The sequence below is a fragment of the Staurois parvus genome, unplaced genomic scaffold, assembly GCF_062004578.1.
Source record: "Staurois parvus isolate SC_StPar_1 unplaced genomic scaffold, SC_StPar_1.0 ptg001451l, whole genome shotgun sequence".
NCBI lineage: Eukaryota > Metazoa > Chordata > Amphibia > Anura > Ranidae > Staurois > Staurois parvus.
The window spans coordinates 1,337,407-1,354,765 of NW_028319247.1; the positions used below are offsets into that span (position 1 = coordinate 1,337,407).

A 17,359-nucleotide genomic window follows, 5' to 3' on the forward strand; every position below is an offset into this window, starting at 1 on the left:
GGTGGAAGTTCGAAAAGCATCTGCAGTAATTACTTGCCAAGGTTGAGTTACTGTGGAGCTGCAGCTTTGTTTAGCAGTGAGAGCTCCATTGGTGGCAGATACCAGGGTTAGATCTCCATTTATCCGCATACAGCGTATGCAAGGTCGGCATCAGCTTAAGGGGTTATGTGATATCCAGTGCACTCTGCTCTTGTTTTCGTTACCCCCTAACCACCATTCTGTAGTAGTAACATAATTACATAGTTATATAGTTAGTCTGGCTGAAAAAAGACAAAAGTTCATTCAGTTCAACCATAAAAAAAAAAAAAAACGTTATAATCCTACACCCACAGTTGATCCAGAGGAAGGTAAAAAAACCAGCAAAGCACGATCCAATTTGCTCCAGAAGGGGAAAAAAAGTCCTTCCTGATCCCCCAAGAGGCAATCAGATATTCCCTGGATCAACTTTACCTATAAATATTATATCCAGTTATATTCTGTGTATCTAGGAAAGAATACAGGACTTTTATCAAGTATATTCCCTTTATGCCATGTCAAAAACATCTTCCCCACAACCAAGCAAGCCCTGTGCCAAAAACTGCTTGCACCCAACTGCAGACCCCAAGAACAACCAATCCAAAACACAATACACTTCCCTTGTAAACTTTCCCCAGTGGACTGACTCTGTCATCGGGTGACGGGACCGCGAAGAAGAATTTTTCATCACAACTTCAATAAAGTTTGAATAGTTTTTAATGACTCAACACCAATACAAAACAGACCTGATTCTAGAAGGCCAGAAACATCAGAAAGGCGTCATGTGATCAGTGTCAGCAAATCACAGAAAGTCTTTTGTACAATCTGGTGGCAGAGACTCTGTTGTGATCTCCACCGTTTCCAGGGTGGATTTAGTTCTGGAGGAATGTACCACGAGATGAACTGAGGAAGTCGACACGACATTAGTTGGTTGAGCCTTGACCAGAGTGAGGCCAGCAGGGTGGCCCATGTCCATCTGGCCCAAACTGCAGCATTGTGGGTAATTACCAAAGCACTCAAACGTTTCAATGCAGCAGTGGCTCTCCATAAAAGGGTTCCTGACATCCTGGTGTATACATGGCGTTTGCTTCACGGGGGTTCGGCAGATGCCACAGACCATGGCGCACACAGCCTGAAACACGGACAGGTCTTTGGTTACGACATTCAAAAAGTTTGGCTTCAGTAGCAGATACACCATGGGGTTGTAGAGGGTAGAAGACTTGGCGAACATAGCAGCAAGGGCAAATGCTATCGTCGGGACCCGCCTGGCATCGCCAAAAGCCGCCCACATTGCCACAACAGCGTAAGGAGTCCATGCAAGGAGGAAGCCAATGCAGACTGCCACACTGAGCTGTGAAATACAAAAAGAGATTACTAATGTTATAACTCATGTTATACTATATGTGGATGAGAGGAACATTTCATCCAAACCTACAATCACAAACACCTGAAATCATGCATGGGAAGCAGATAATGTTGTGAATCAACAATTCATTTTCAATAGGCAACTTTGTGGACTAGTAAAGGGTCCCCTAGACCAGGGGTCTCCAACCTTTCCAAGCAGAGGGCCAAATTACTATCTTTCAGACTTTAGGAGGGCCAGATTGTGGCCAGTGGGAGTAGAAAAAGTCTTAGACTTGGTGGTTGGGGGGGTAAAATATTTACATAATGCTTGTGGGTGGTAGGATGAATTGGTATTAGTGGGAAGAATAATCTTCATCGTTGCTGTCAGGGGAAAATACTATATCTGCTCTCCCCGGACCCTTCATTCACTATATCTGGTCTCTCCGGACCCCGCATTCACTATATCTGGTCTCCCCGGACCCTGCATTCACTATATCCGCTCTCCCCGGACCCTGCATTCACTATATCAGCTCTCCCCGGACCCCGAATTCACTATATCTGCTCTCCTCGGACCCTGCATTCACTATATCCGCTCTCCCTGGACCCTGCATTCACTATATCCGCTCTCCACGGACCCCGCATTCACTATATCCGCTGTCCCCGGACCCCGCATTCACTATATCCGCTCTTCCTGGACCCTACATTCACTATATCTGGTCTCCCCGGACCCCGCATTCACTATATCCGCTCTCCCTGGACCCTACATTCACTATATCTGGTCTCCCCAGACCCCGTATTCACTATATTCATTCTCCCCGGACCCTACATTCACTATATCTGGTCTCCCCAGACCCCGCATTCACTATATCTGCTCTCCCAGGACCCTGCATTCCCTATATCCGGTCTCCCTGGATCCCGCGTTCACTATATCCGCTCTCCCCGGACCCTACATTCACTATATCCGCTCTCCCCGGACCCCGCATTCACTATATCCGCTCTCCTTGGACCCCGCATTCACTATATCCGCTCTCCTTGGACCCCGCATTCACTATATCCGCTCTCCCCGGAGCCCGCATTCACTATATCAGCTCTCCCCAGACCCTGCATTCACTATATCCGCTCTCCCCGGACCCTGCATTCACTATATCCGCTCTCCCCGGACCCCGCATTCACTATATCCGCTCTCCCCGGACCCTGAATTCACTATATCTGCTCTCCTCGGACCTCGTATTCACTATATCCGCTCTCCCTGGACCCTGCATTCACTATATCCGCTCTCCACGGAACCCGCATTCACTATATTCGTTCTCCCCGGACCCTACATTCACTATATCTGGTCTCCCCGGATCCCGCATTCACTATATCCACTCTCCCCGGACCCTACATTCACTATATCCACTCTCCCCGGACCCTGCATTCATTTTATCTGCTCTCCTCGGACCCCGCATTCACTATATCTGGTCTTTCACAGTACACACAACATGGAAATGCAATTATTTTAGTAAATATAAACTGCTAAATACCTTTTCTCATCAGCAGTATATAGCAGTCTTGTGACTTCAGCTGAGCACTTGTTAAAGCTTGTAGGAGGAGTGTTCTTTCTGCTCTAGGAGGATGCAGAACCCCTGACCTCTGTCTGGACAGTACTGATTGGCCCTGTGCTGATCACATGCACTCTCCCATGGAAAAAAAAAAACCTCTCTAGCAATACACACTAAACTGAGCATGTGCAGAAGGGCTACGGGTTCAGTCTGTCTTATAAGCATGGACATTTGAACAAAAGGAGGGTCAGAGAAGACAGGATCGAACAGCCTTTTCACACAATGCAGAGGATTAACCCTTTAGGTTCCACAGTGAGTATAACAAGCGTGCTTTACTGCCTATGCAGACTGATTGTACTGTGGTGGGTTTAGTAACACTTTAAATATGAGGAAGATAAAAAAAAAAAATGAATTTATCCAAACACTACAGGCACAGTCACTGCAGCAAATTAAATTAAATTGGTTTGTTGTGGTAGGGAAAAAAACATAAAAACACAGATAATTTGTCTTTTCTAATTATCTTTATAGAAATACTGGAAATTTAATGAGATGGTCATATCACACTAAAATTGTAATAAAAAGCGGTTCCCACTGTCGAATCCCCGGCGTGGCTTTCATAAACAGACATGAAAGGGTCCTTTCTATTCCTCTGAGCATGTGTCGGATAGGAAACGAGAAACAGATAAACCACTTAGCTTGTGTAAACCCGACAATTAATTTTTTTCTAGAATACAACGCTGATATAGGTGGCGGAGAACCTGGTATGAACTCGGCGTTTTGATTTGCTTAGTAAATTACAGAATGGCAAAACTATTTTGGCGCACTGCACCAGGACGAGGCCTGATAAATAATACCAGTAGTGTGCACACTGTTACCAGATTATTACATAGCACCAAAGACAAGGCAAGCGTATGTTGTCTGTAGTTTTTCACTGTTCAGATTAGTTTGGCTTCACCAATGGCTGAGCAATTCTCAAATCTGTCACCATACACTGCTGGAATTGCATGTTCTAATGAATTGTTGGAATGCAGCATCCTGAAATATATATATATATAGGGGACTAAAATATAAAGTCCCATACACCTAAAGTCCAAAGTAAAGTCCAAATGTCCAAAAAAATCTTTGCAAGTGATTTCCCAATTACTCTTTATCCCCGGATCAGATTGGTGGTATACTCCAGAAAATCTTCAAATACCTCAAAGAAAAAAATCTCAACATAGTATATTACCCCAAATATTAAATAAAGTGCCACACGTGTCACATGCCGATACAAAAACAAAAAGTGCCACAGCAATCGTGAAATCTCAGGGCTAATAATTCAATTAGTAACTCCACTGCACACAATATAAAAAGTGCATAATTACCCCAACATAGATAAAATCAGCATAGAATCCATAGTATAGATGAGAATGCCTCCAAACATAGTTCTATTATCTTCTCCAGCCATTGCCCATAGACCTCATAAACAGACCAGGGATCAGTATGTGTATTAAAAGATAAACATATTTTATTGTAGCAACTTACATTGAAATTTGATGAAAACAGCTTCCATGTAGTGAGATAGTCCAAAAAGAACCCACTCCTTAGCGGTAATTCTTTTTCCAAAACCCCTTATCACTCAGAAGGAGAGCCAGGCAAACGTGGAAGTCTCCAGGGTTGGAACAACCGCGTGTTCCAGAACCCAAAATGGCCGCCACGGCACTTCCGGAAAAAATGTCAATACGTCACCATGTCACGGGGCACGTATTTTCTGGAGTATACCACCAATCTGATCCGGGGATAAAGAGTAATTGGGAAATCACTTGCAAAGATTTTTTTGGACATTTGGACTTTACTTTGGACTTTAGGTGTATGGGACTTTATATTTTTGTTTATTTACTTATTTAAGTTTGCTTACTACTATTATTATTATTTTTGTACTTCAGGGGAAGGAATGTTAAGTAACTTATTGGGGTTCTGGTAGAGGAAGTGAGTGCTAATTTTTGTATTGATATATAGGGGACTGTTGGGTAAGTACCAGTTTGTTTTGCACCTACTACACAATATTCCTACCCTCCTCCTTTACAACATTGGGGGAGATTTACTAACACGGGTGCCCACAGAATCAGCTGTGGATGTAAGCAATCAGCTTCTGGGTCTTATTGTTACAGCTTAAAAGAGAAGTATAGCTTTTTTTTCCCCCATTTATATTTTCCTAGGTGGATGCTGCATGGGTTCCCTTCCGGCTCTAAGCCCGGGCAGGGGTGGACTGACAACTCATGGGGCCCCCGAGCAATAGGGGATCATGGGGTCCCTGTGTCCTTGCCCAAACTCAAAAAAGCCTATGAAAAAGGTACCAGGGGCATCTCATGGGGCCCCCTACTGACCCCGGGCCCTCGGGCAGTGCCCAAGTTTCCAAATGGTCAGTCCGCCCCTGAGCCCGGGTTCACACTTCTGCGGTGTGGAACATCGCATGTGATACGCACAGGAACCTCACGGCATTCCTGTGCAAATCACATGCAAATTCTGTGCGGTGCAATTTGAGCCATACATTTTGTATGGCTGAAATCGCACCGCATCAGCACCTTTTTTTTTTTTTGTTTTACAGCGACTGGATTGCATCTGGTGGGAACCAGCCCTATGGTCCGGGTTCACACCATAGAAATGCAGTCCAGATGCATTCCTGCACAGGGGCGGACTGACAACTCATGGTGCCCCCGGGCAATAGGGGATCATGGGGCCCCTGTTTCCTTGCCCAAACTCAATAAAGCCTATGAAAAAGGTACCAGGGGCATCTCATGGGGCCCCCTACTGACCCCGGGCCCTCGGGCAGTGCCAGAGTTTCCAAATGGTCAGTCCACCCCTGAGCCCGGGTTCACACTTCTGCGATGTGGAACATCGCATGTGATACGCACAGGAACCGCACGGCATTCCTGTGCAAATCACATGCGAATTCTGTGCGGTGCAATTTGAGCCATACATTTTGTATGGCTGAAATCGCACCGCATCAGCACCTTTTTTTTGTCCGCACTAGAATAGGATCACATGAGTATTCACACCTATGTGATCCGATTCTGCACATCGCAGCGCTTTTTGAGAACCGATTCCAGTTCACATGAACAAGGTGCAATTATGAATTTGCACAGAAACCGGTGCGAATTCTGCACTGCATCAGTGTGAACCCATATGAAAAAGAAAAAAAAATCCTTGCGCTTAGCCCAATATCACATCTAATAAAAAAAACAAAAAATGAACAGCGCACTTTTTTTGTGTTGTAAGCAGTGTAAACCCAGGCTAAAAGTGAGAACTCAGCGATCACATGAGCTGTGACTTCTCCTCTCCGCTCTGAGCAGAGAACAGTGACTTTCAGGCACTGTTGTCTGCTGTGCCCCCCCAGCGCTCACTGAAGTGCTGGGCTGTGGAGGGGAGGTAGCCGCTGGCTCAGGCTCTCAGAGGCTCGCTGAGAGGTTGAACCAGGTGCCGCTTCAGACTCTGGGGTGGATCCCGTCTCTAAAGTTGGGATTTTTCCCCAGCCTGGACCAGCTGAGTTACATCAGCCAACAGCGCGCTTCAAACCGCTGTCAGCTAAGAACGGGTCACAGGAGTGCAGAACGAACTGCATCCACAGGAGAAATACAGCCAAAAGAGCTTTGGCTGTACTTCTCCTTTAATTGAACATGTTGAAGTTAGAATCTGATTGGTTACTATGCAGAGCTGCACCAGATTTTAGTAAATCTCTCTCATTGTGTTTACTACTACAGTAATGTAACGTGTTTTCCATCATTGGGTGGTTTATAATCAGTGGCATTCTACACACCCAGCTCCGTTCACTGAATCCATTGTTTTATGTGTGTGATTATGTAGAACTCTCCCTGTTCAGAGATATGTCTGTTTCTACTCCTCAGCGATTAATTCACGGTAACTCTGAGATCCCTGCGTCATTTATTTCCATACATATCAAGTGGATACCACCCCAGGTGTTTGTGTCATGGCGAGTCTCACCTTTATGATAAGGCTGTGTACGTTGCTTCCTTTGTTCTGCGGTGACAGGTGCTGTTGTACGGCTTTCCTCGCCCCTTTCACAGTGAGCAGGATGAGGGTGTAGGAGATGAGGATCAGTGTGCAGGGTAAGATATAGCATAAGACGAACAGGGACACGATATAGGACATGGCTCGATGCTCCCGGTTAGGGGCCGTCCAGTCTATACAGCAGGCTGTACCGTAGGGCTCCGGTCCGTAACTCCCCCACTCTGCCAGTGGAGCCGTGGCGAATACAAATGCGTACGCCCAGACGCAGAGCAGCAAAACCCGTGAATGGGAAGAAGAAAATTTGTTTCCTGTAAAATAATTATAGGTCCATATTCAGCTATAAAACAGAAACTCCATCATTTAGCCTCAGTTCTGCTTTCTTAGGCCTGGTATAAACGGAATACTGAGGCCTGGTATAAACGGAATACTGAGGCCTGGTATAAATGGGCCAATTGTTAATACTGATCCATACAGAGGAATGAAAGAATAGCATTGCAAGATCCCTAACGAACCTTATCTGATATGAAATCTTGAGTCCATTGAACAAGTATTAAACCTACAGAAGTTGCTGTAACAGGAGGATCGGCATATGAAGAGCACTGCTTTACTGCTTTACAGGCCTTAATAGGTGCAGTCCAGGCAGAAGGAAATATATATCAAATCTTGCAAGAGCAATGACAATATAGCAGGATCATCTGCATTGTCCATTCAGCTAAAATGTGTAAAGTCATTTCCTCTACTATGTTTTGGTGTAAAGGAGTCTGACTCCAATATGCTCCTGATTGCAGCTTGGTATACCTCAGTGCTGAACTGATATGACAGCCCAGACTTTCCTGGCCTGCAGGAATTTTGAGGTCAAGAATCTAAACCAGGGGTGCTCAGCCTGTGGTCCTCGACCTCAAACTGAATGCAGGGGTTTGGTGCAACTTTTATAATAACCATTCTGTATCTGCCATCCCTCTCTGCCAATCCCTCCACTGGCTTTCCGTTGCCCAACGGATAAAATTCAAAACATTAACAATAATGTATAAAGCCATTTATAACTCTGCCCCAAATTACATCAAAGATCTTGTCTCTAAATATCACCCAACCGTACTCTCGGCTCCTCGCAAGACATCCTGCTCTCTAGCTCCTTTGTCTCCTCCTCCCATGCTCGTCTCCAGGACTTTTCCAGAGCTTCCCCCATCCTCTGGAACTCTCTACCCCAATTTATCAGACTATTGCCTACTCTGCTTACTTTTAGTCGATCTCTGAAAACCGATCTCTTCAGGGAAGCCTATCCTCCCCTCAGCTAATAATGGAATCTTCTACTCTTCCAACCAGTCCATCCCCCACAGTTATTGCCTTTTGTACCACTAGCCCCTCCCTCCTAGATTGTAAGCTCCCAGGATCAGGCCCTCTAATCCCTCTTGTATTGAACTGTATTGTTCCTGTATTGTCTCCCGTTATAATGTAAAGCGCTGAGCAAACTGTTGGCGCCATAAATCCTGTATAATAATAATATAATAGAAGTCTATGGAAAAGCGCAGATAACTTGCAGGAAAGCCGTGGATGCACTGCACCAAATGTGTTGGTAAACCGCAGTACATCATTGTGAAAGTAGCCTTAGCCTCAGGATAGTAAGGGCTCATTTATGTGTGCACTTTGGGGAGAGGTAAAATCCAATAGTTGTTTTTAACAACCCCCCCCCAACCACTGTTGTCGCATTAGGGTACACAATGGGGACCCCACCCCCAGGCTCCAGAGGGCTCACTTGGCCTCCCCTGTCACACTCTGTTTTACACTTGGACAGGAGGGGTGGCACATACAGGAATCGATCCTTTCCATTTTCCTCCTGCTACTGCTGAAAGCTGGCTTCTCCTTCTCTCCCTCCACACCAGCATTCAGCGGCTGCAGGAGGAAAATGTTCATTATGCTATTCGAAATTCTGAACCATTTCACTTCATTGTGGCCCGTGACTGGTTACCAGATCCCTTAAATGGCCCCCGCTCTTCAAAAGTTTGAGCCCCAACCTGTACCCTGGCTGCTCACAAATCTCTCTCTCTGAAGTCTTACAAAATCTGAAAGGCTGAGAGGGACTGATAAAAGTCAGAAGTAAGCTTTGTCAGCGCTCCACATTACTCTCTCCACAGGAACCGTACTGACCACGCTTCTACAACCTTCATAATCAACTGGCATGTTAAGGTATAATTTAATACTAACAACCAGAAAGATTTATCATTTAAAATGACATCAACAACCATCAATATTAGGTATAATGGGATAATATCTATAGCTAATGATGAAAAGCGTGGTCATTGTGAAATGCCTAAATGCCCAGGGATTCCGTGCTGCGTCTAGGCCAGGGGTGGGCAAACTTTTTGACTTGAGGGCCGCAATGGGTTCATATATTGGACCTGGGGGCCGGACCAAGAGTAGATGAATGATGTGTATGTGTCATCCATAGTAAGTATAGTAATATTCCCCCATAGTAAGCATAGTAATTAATCCCCCATATAGTAATTCATCCCCCATATAGTAATTCATCCCCCATATAGTAATTCATCCCCCATATAGTAATTCATCCCCCATAGTAATTCATCCCCCATATAGTAATTCATCCCCCATAGTAATTCATCCCCCCTATAGTAATTCATTCCCCATATTAATTCATCCCCCCTATAGTAATTCATCCCCCATAGTAATTCATCCCCCATATAGTAATTCATCCCCCATAGTAATTCATCCCTCATATAGTATTTCATCCCCCATAGTAATTCATCCCCCATATAGTAATTCATCCCCCCTATAGTAATTCATCCCCCATATTAATTCATCCCCCATAGTATTTCATCCCTCATATAGTATTTCATCCCCCACAGTACTATTCCCCCCCCAAGTAGTAAGCCGAGTCCCCCCTGTGTCAATTCACTTACCTTTGCTCCGCGCGTTCCTCTCGCCGTGTTCCCGCGCCGTTCCGGTCTTCAGGGCGGACTGTGAGAGGAGCCTAGCTCCCCTCACGTTCGTCACGCTGCCCCGCCTACACACATCCTGACAGCCATCCTGACAGTATCACGCTCCGCGGGCCGGATTAAAAGGTCCGCCGGGCTGTAGTTTGCCCATTGCTGGTCTAGGCACTCCTGCAGAGCACTAGTTCATCCAAGGGCCTTGTGCTTGGAATTCTGTGGTTCTGGGAAGCCATGTGCTTAGGAAGGCTGGGTATTACCAATCCTACCCACTGTAGACACATTTAGAAAATTAAAAAATGCAGGGAAGTTGCAAAACACAGAATCATGTGACCTGAACCTGTATTCTCATCAAAATCCAACTTTGGGGTAAACTGAATCATATCTGTTCTTGCATCTGCAGCCAAAACGCGCTGCTGTTTAAAAATGCATGAGTCTGCCATTCATTTCTAATGGTACCCTCAAGCATTTGTGGGTACGGGATCTGCAGGGAAAATTCCCCGCCACTGTTTTCTTAAAATGTCTCAGGAACCTTTAAACGCAGGCAGAGCAGGCATTCAAATAAATGGGCTGCTGTGCCCATGCAAACGCGTCCTGCAAAGCTGCAACAGTGTGAACCTAGCCTAGGCACAATTTACTGAACATCGCTAACACCTCTCTTTTAGCTTGTGGCCTGGATTTAATTTGAAACACCAAAGGGTCTCGCTGAGGGGAGTGATTTTGCAGTACAATGCACACCTGTGCTAACCAAGGACCAACCTGGCGCCTTATTCTAGACCAGTGGTCGGCAAGCCGCGGCTCGCGAGCCACATGCAGCTCTTTACACACTTTAATGCGGCTCTTCTGTGTGCCGGGCGCCCGCTCCCCTCCCTCCTCTCGGGCGGCTGCCCCAAAAGTCAGGACTCTGCAGCTAGCCCAGCAATGGGCAAACTACGGCCCGGCGGACCTTTTAATCCGGCCCGCGGAGCGTGGCAAACATTGGCTGTCAGGATGTAGGCGGGGCAGCCAGGATGTAGGCGGGGCAGTGTGACGAACTCCTCTCCTCTCATAGTCCGCCCTGAAGACCGGAAAGGCGCGGGAACACGGCGAGAGGAACGCGCGGAGCAAAGGTAAGTGAATTGACACAATATGGGGAATGAATTACTATAGGGGGGATGAATTACTATAGGGGGGATGAATTACTATAGGGGGGATGAATTACTATATGGGGGATGAATTACTATATGGGGGATGAATTACTATGGGGGATGAATTACTATAGGGGGGATGAATTACTATAGGGGGGATGAATTACTATGGGGGATGAATTACTATAGGGGGGATGAATTACTATGGGGGATGAATTACTATATGGGGGATGAATTACTATGGGGGAGGAATTACTATATGGGGGATGAATTACTATGGGGGATGAATTACTATATGGGGGATGAATTACTATGGGGGATGAATTACTATAGGGGGGATGAATTACTATGGGGGATGAATTACTATATGGGGGATTAATTACTATGGGGGATGAATTACTATATGGGGGATGAATTACTATGGGGGATGAATTACTATATGGGGGATTAATTACTATGGGGGATGAATTACTATATGGGGGATTAATTACTATGGGGGATGAATTACTATATGGGGGATGAATTACTATATGGGGGATGAATTACTATGGGGGATGAATTACTATATGGGGGATGAATTACTATGGGGGATGAATTACTATATGGGGGATGAATTACTATGGGGGATGAATTACTATATGGGGGATGAATTACTATGGGGGATGAATTACTATATGGGGGATGAATTACTATATGGGGGATGAATTACTATGGGGGATGAATTACTATATGGGGGATGAATTACTATATGGGGGATGAATTACTATGGGGGATGAATTACTATATGGGGGATGAATTACTATGGGGGATGAATTACTATATGGGGGATGAATTACTATATGGGGGATGAATTACTATATGGGGGATGAATTACTATGGGGGATGAATTACTATATGGGGGATGAATTACTATATGGGGGATGAATTACTATGGGGGATGAATTACTATATGGGGGATGAATTACTATATGGGGGATGAATTACTATGGGGGATGAATTACTATATGGGGGATGAATTACTATATGGGGGATGAATTACTATGGGGGATGAATTACTATATGGGGGGTGAATTACTATATGGGGGATGAATTACTATATGGGGGGATGAATTACTATGGGGGATGAATTACTATATGGGGGATGAATTACTATGGGGGATGAATTACTATGATAATTACTATACTTGTTGGCTCCCTGAATGATTTATAATAAAGACTAATAGATTTTTTTTTTTCTGACTCGATACCAGAGTTCTTTCTGCCATTTACCTTTATTATTTTGATGTGTGGTGAGGACAGGACATACAAAACAATACGATTAAACTCACCGTATACTGGATAGCAGACTTTCATACAGCAAACAGAACTGAGAACTGTCAGATTCGTCAGGCTGCAAAGCCCAAAGAAGACCCCACAGAAGGCGTAATATTTACAGGTCACTTTATCAAACAGCCACCTGAAGGGAGAGAAGCTTTGGTTACCGTGTGGTATTTTGTTCTCAGTGCCAGCACCCAAACTAATTATTCCTTTCTTAGCATGTGATAAGCAACCATCCTGTCTGATTCCAAAGGGTCAGTTTAGTGACCCCTTTAAACTACTTGATGGGCTCTTCTATCTCTCAGGTACTCAGTTGGTGAGATCGCCATGCTAAGTTCCTGTTCCCACCATCTCTGTGCTGAGTACCCATGTCTGCATACTGCCTGTAGCCATTCTATTGAGCTCCCACCATTCCTGCACAAGTTATTAGGTCTGCACACATGATGTGCCCATAATGAGGGTTTCCCAATACTCAGGGGTGGGTAACTGCAGCCCTCCATCTGTTACCAAACTACATGTCGCATCATGCCTCTGCCTCATGTCGTGCTTGTAACTTTCAGTCTTGCAATGCCTCATGGGACATATAGTTCCACAACAGCTGGAGAGTCGGGAGTCACTCACCCCTGCCAATATCCCTGCTCAGAGTTACCAGCTGCACACCTGCTGTGCCCCTTATGATGGGCTTACACCATCTCTGCTGGATATTTTTATATTGATGTAGTGCCCTCTAGGTAGCTAGGTTTGTTGTTTTAGAGTTAGAGGCTAAGTAACAGCCTGGGATGAGTCAGCCTGGGAGTGAGGTAGAGAGTTCACCTCAGAACGGGCTGGAAGGCTCTATGGGTTTGGGCCCTGCCACCCTTCCAGAAACTCAGAGAACTTTGTGAAAGAGGGGCGGAGGATTCCCAGATCTGCATGTTTGAGGGATCTTGACCAATCCCCAGGCATGAGGCCGGGCATGGTGACCAAGGTCAACCCTTAAATGTGGCAGAGCCTGAGCATCAATGGAGTTGGGTGGAAGATGGACTGAGAGAATTCTGGAGTGTGGAGCCTAAGAGGGGGCTCCGGACAGGGGAGCCTACCTACAGGCAGGATGCTTGAAAGGAGGATCTCAAGTGCCCAAAGTCTCCTAGGGAGGACATCCTGAGCAGCAGGGAAAGAGCCAGCCCAGCGTAAGGCCTGAAGGCAGCCACCAACCCACCACGCTGACAGGGCAGTGTGAGTACTCCTACACCCCCTGAGCCTGACAAAGGGAGAGGGCGGTCAGGTGAAAGGCCCAAACTAGTTCTCACCCGGGACTACTTCATTGTTAGATCTTGGAATCCCTTGCCCAGGGTAGCTGGGTGAAGAGGAAAGATGCATCTGGGGTCTGAGGAGTTACACCCAGGGGACTTTAGAGCTCCTGAAAGAGACAGTGCTATATTTTGCAGATCCACATCTTTTGTACAATGTACAGGTTGCTAAGAAGTTATCCTCAAGTTTGCATTTTCCTGGGCATCCTATATACCCCTAGACCCCATCCAAGTTGTTAACCCCTTAATAAAAAACAATTAAAAAACCAGCTCAAGGACTGTTTACTAACTCTGAATGTAAAAACGAGGAAAAATGAGTGTTGCTGGGCCGTGCAATGCTTGGGTGGACTCAAATTAATCCAGCGGCCCTCAAGAGGGTAGTGCTACATTACATCATGGAGACTGCTACAGGAGGACCCCCTTCCTCCCCATGCAGCCTGCAATCACCTTTACTCTCTCCTGCACAGCTTTGTTTGGCCACCAGAACTGGAGAAAGAAAGCTCCAACCCCTAGAGGTGGGTTGTGAGTCACATGCTCACCCATAACTGGGAGAGTTGGGAATTCACTCCTGGCTGACAACGAAGAAGGTTTGGAGCAAAGAAAGGTGAGTGCATGCTCCTGTAGAGGGAGGACGTTAGTAACCCATTTATTTGGCAAAAGAAATTTCTGGCTTGACGGTGGCCATGTGTTTCCCCCACACTGGCATTAACCATTTCTTCACTGGCACCTACCTGTGAGCAAAGAGCGAGGGGATAGCCAGAGGGAAGAGCGTGCCGGTCATACCCAGGTCACTGATCGCCAGATTGACGATGAAGAATTCGGCTGGCTTCAGCATAGAGCGCTTGCGATAGGCCACCAGCAGCAACATGGAGTTCCCCGACAGAGAAAAGATGCCTGCAAAGGGAAGAGCGCAATCCATCACACCGCCATCTGCACAATGTTTTTGTGGAATTGCCGGCTCCAAGAGACCAATCCTACTCTTCTATGACATCCCAGAGAATTACAGGAACAGAGTTATCGGTTGCCTTGGACACATATCTTGATAAGTAAATTCTATTTTAAAAACGTTTATTTCGTCTTTTTTCCACCCTAGCACAAAGGCACCAGACTACGCTATCCTCATACTTTAAGCTTTACTAGATGACAAAAATAAAACTCCAATGTCATTTCAGAATGAAAAAAGCCTGCTCGGTGCAAACCATATACTGTACATTATGTGAAGGACCTGTGAATGGTCACACCTACTCCTCAGCATGTCACAACCTTCAATGATGGGGGTGGGCATAAACACAACACACCACCCACCGACTCGCATTCACAGAAACACAGGGCGACCGCTAGGGAAGAACAGAATGTTTTTGCTGGAATTGATGCAGCCCTTACACTGATCTGGAATTTCCCTCATTAAAGCAGAACTCCACCCAAATATAAAAATAAATAACCCTTTACAAAATAAAATGGCAAATCCAGTTTTTACTGTAGTATTCACCTTCAATTCAGAGATATCCCCTGCAGTATTTTTTTTCTGCCCTTAGTCTGATGGACAGCATCATTCAACCCACTTACTCTGAGCCCAGCTCATCCTGGATCCACCACCAGCCTGGAAAACGAAAGTAGAAGCAGCACAGTGACAAGCTCATCTCTCTTGCATTCTATCAGCATGCTTCTTGCTGATTGGCTCCTTGTGCTGCTTTTCCCTCTCACACTTCAGCCCTGCTGTACAGGGAAGACCTGAGGCTGATACCAGGCCAGGCCAGATTCAGATACATATACTGCTTGTATTTAATACATAATGATTACAGAACTGGGGTAATTTGTCTTCTATATCTGCCTAAAATTCAGCTTTAGGCACTTTTTTTAGAGGGTGTGTGTTTTTGGGGCTATATTTAAGTGTAGTTTAGTGTACTTTGTATTTTTTCAGTGTTTTGTGATAGATTTTCTGAGTAGTTTTGATTTTTTCATTTGACGTTTTTTGTGGTCTGTGCTTTCTTTTTATTATAAAAAAGTGAAATTATGAGTCTAATGTGGGGTCAGTTTTTTAGCACAAGAACTGTTCCAAATTAGATGAAATGAGATTCTGTTATCTTCAGGAGCCCTTTAAAGCCCATCTCACCCTTAAAATCCAACAAAAACAAACTTACAGTGATTTTGTCACAAAAACTAAAACGACCGATCTTCCTGCAAAGAAGAAACTAATTGCTTAGCTTTCAATGCACAGCACGTAAAATGTTCCCATCGCAGACATTCCTGGAAATAGCTTGAAGCAAGTAGGTGCTGTAGCAAGAAAATATCTTTAGAACTACATCGAAGCATTGGGGTTAATTTTCTAAAGACAAGTAGACTGTGCACTTTGCAAGTGCAGTTGCTCCAGAGCTTAGAAAACGAGGTAAGGCTTTACTTTGCAAAGAATACCCAATCACATGCAAGAAAAATAAAAAAAAACTGCTTTTTTGTTTGCATGATTGGATGGTGGATGTCAGTAGAGCTTCTGCTCATTTATTAAGCTCTGGAGCAACTGCACTTTATAAAGTGCACAGTCTATTTGCCTTTAGTAAATCAACCGCCTCAATTAATATTTATTATCCTGTGAATACTGGGTAGTAAATACAGCAAGCACAAACATCAGAGGGACCTGGCATGCACATGCGCAATTTGGCCACCTACACCATGGCAACAGATGGCACTGTAGCACACTGCCTGATCAGACCCATCCATCAGATACATGTGATAGAGAAAGCGTGAGATCCTCCTGTAGGACTCACATCCTGTTGCTTGGTAAATGTGTGGACACCACTTTAGATCAACTAGTAGGGACCCGGTATGCACATGTGTAATATGGCCAGCCGCACAATGGCAACGGGTGACAATGTAGCACACTGCCTGATCAGACCCATCCTTCAGATATGTCCGATTGGGGAAGCATGAGAACCTCCTTCAGGACTTGAAACCCTTTGCTGTAAAAATGTGTGGACATCACTTTGGATCAACCAATAGGGACCTGGCATGCACATGCGCAAAGTGACCAGCTGCACCATGACAACGGGTGACAATTTAGCACACTGCCTGATCAGACCCATCCTTCAGATATGTCTGATAGGGGAAATGTGAGATCCTCCTGCAGGACACGCATCCCGTTGCCAGGCAAATGTGTGGACACCACTTTGGATCAACCGATAGGGACCTGGCATGCACATGTGCAATGTGGTCAACCAAACCATGGCAACAGATGACGCTGTAGTACACTGCCTGATCAGACCCATCCATCAGATACATGTGATAGAGAAAGTGTGAGATCCTCCTATAGGACTCACATCCTGTTGCTTGGGAAATGTGTGGACACCGCTTTGGATCAACCAATAGGGACCCGGCATTCACATGTGTAATGTGGCCAGCCGCACATTGGCAACAGCTGACACTGAGCAGCCCAGCTGCCGGGGCCACAGAAATTAATGACGCCAGAGTGCCCAAAGGAGTGTAGAAGGCCAAGAATCCAATGTCAGAGTATGGTGGCCAGGGGACAACACAAGGAGGTGGAAAAGCAGGATAGTACACAGGAGCAGGTTAGAAAATGTGTAAAGAGGTGAGGTGCACTGGCTATCAGAAAAAGAGAGAGGGTCCTAAGAAATAGTTATTGTGAACGATGACAAGGATAAAGAGGGAAGAATAAAGAATGGGGTGGATAAATAAGGCGCAAAACTGACAAGACAGAAAAGGGAGGAGTTGGGATTGGGAAGGGGGGAAAAAGGGAAGGGGGAAAAAAGGGGGGAGGGGAG

The 17,359-nt window shown here is 45.5% G+C and overlaps 1 protein-coding gene across 1 annotated transcript in view; it reads right to left on the reverse strand.

The window, feature by feature from the left end:
• Positions 1–714: 714 nt before the first annotated feature.
• The window catches only part of LOC149435912 (opsin-5-like), a 32,894-nt gene continuing 16,249 nt past the window's right edge, over positions 715–17,359 (reverse strand). The window contains exons 3-6 of the mRNA XM_089662274.1: positions 14,318–14,480; positions 12,309–12,436; positions 6,882–7,216; positions 715–1,366 (exon numbers count right to left, since the gene is read on the reverse strand). Of these exons, the coding sequence (XP_089518400.1) occupies positions 818–1,366; positions 6,882–7,216; positions 12,309–12,436; positions 14,318–14,480 (1,175 nt within the window). The 3' untranslated portion in view covers positions 715–817. The remainder of the gene's footprint in view (positions 1,367–6,881; positions 7,217–12,308; positions 12,437–14,317; positions 14,481–17,359) is intronic.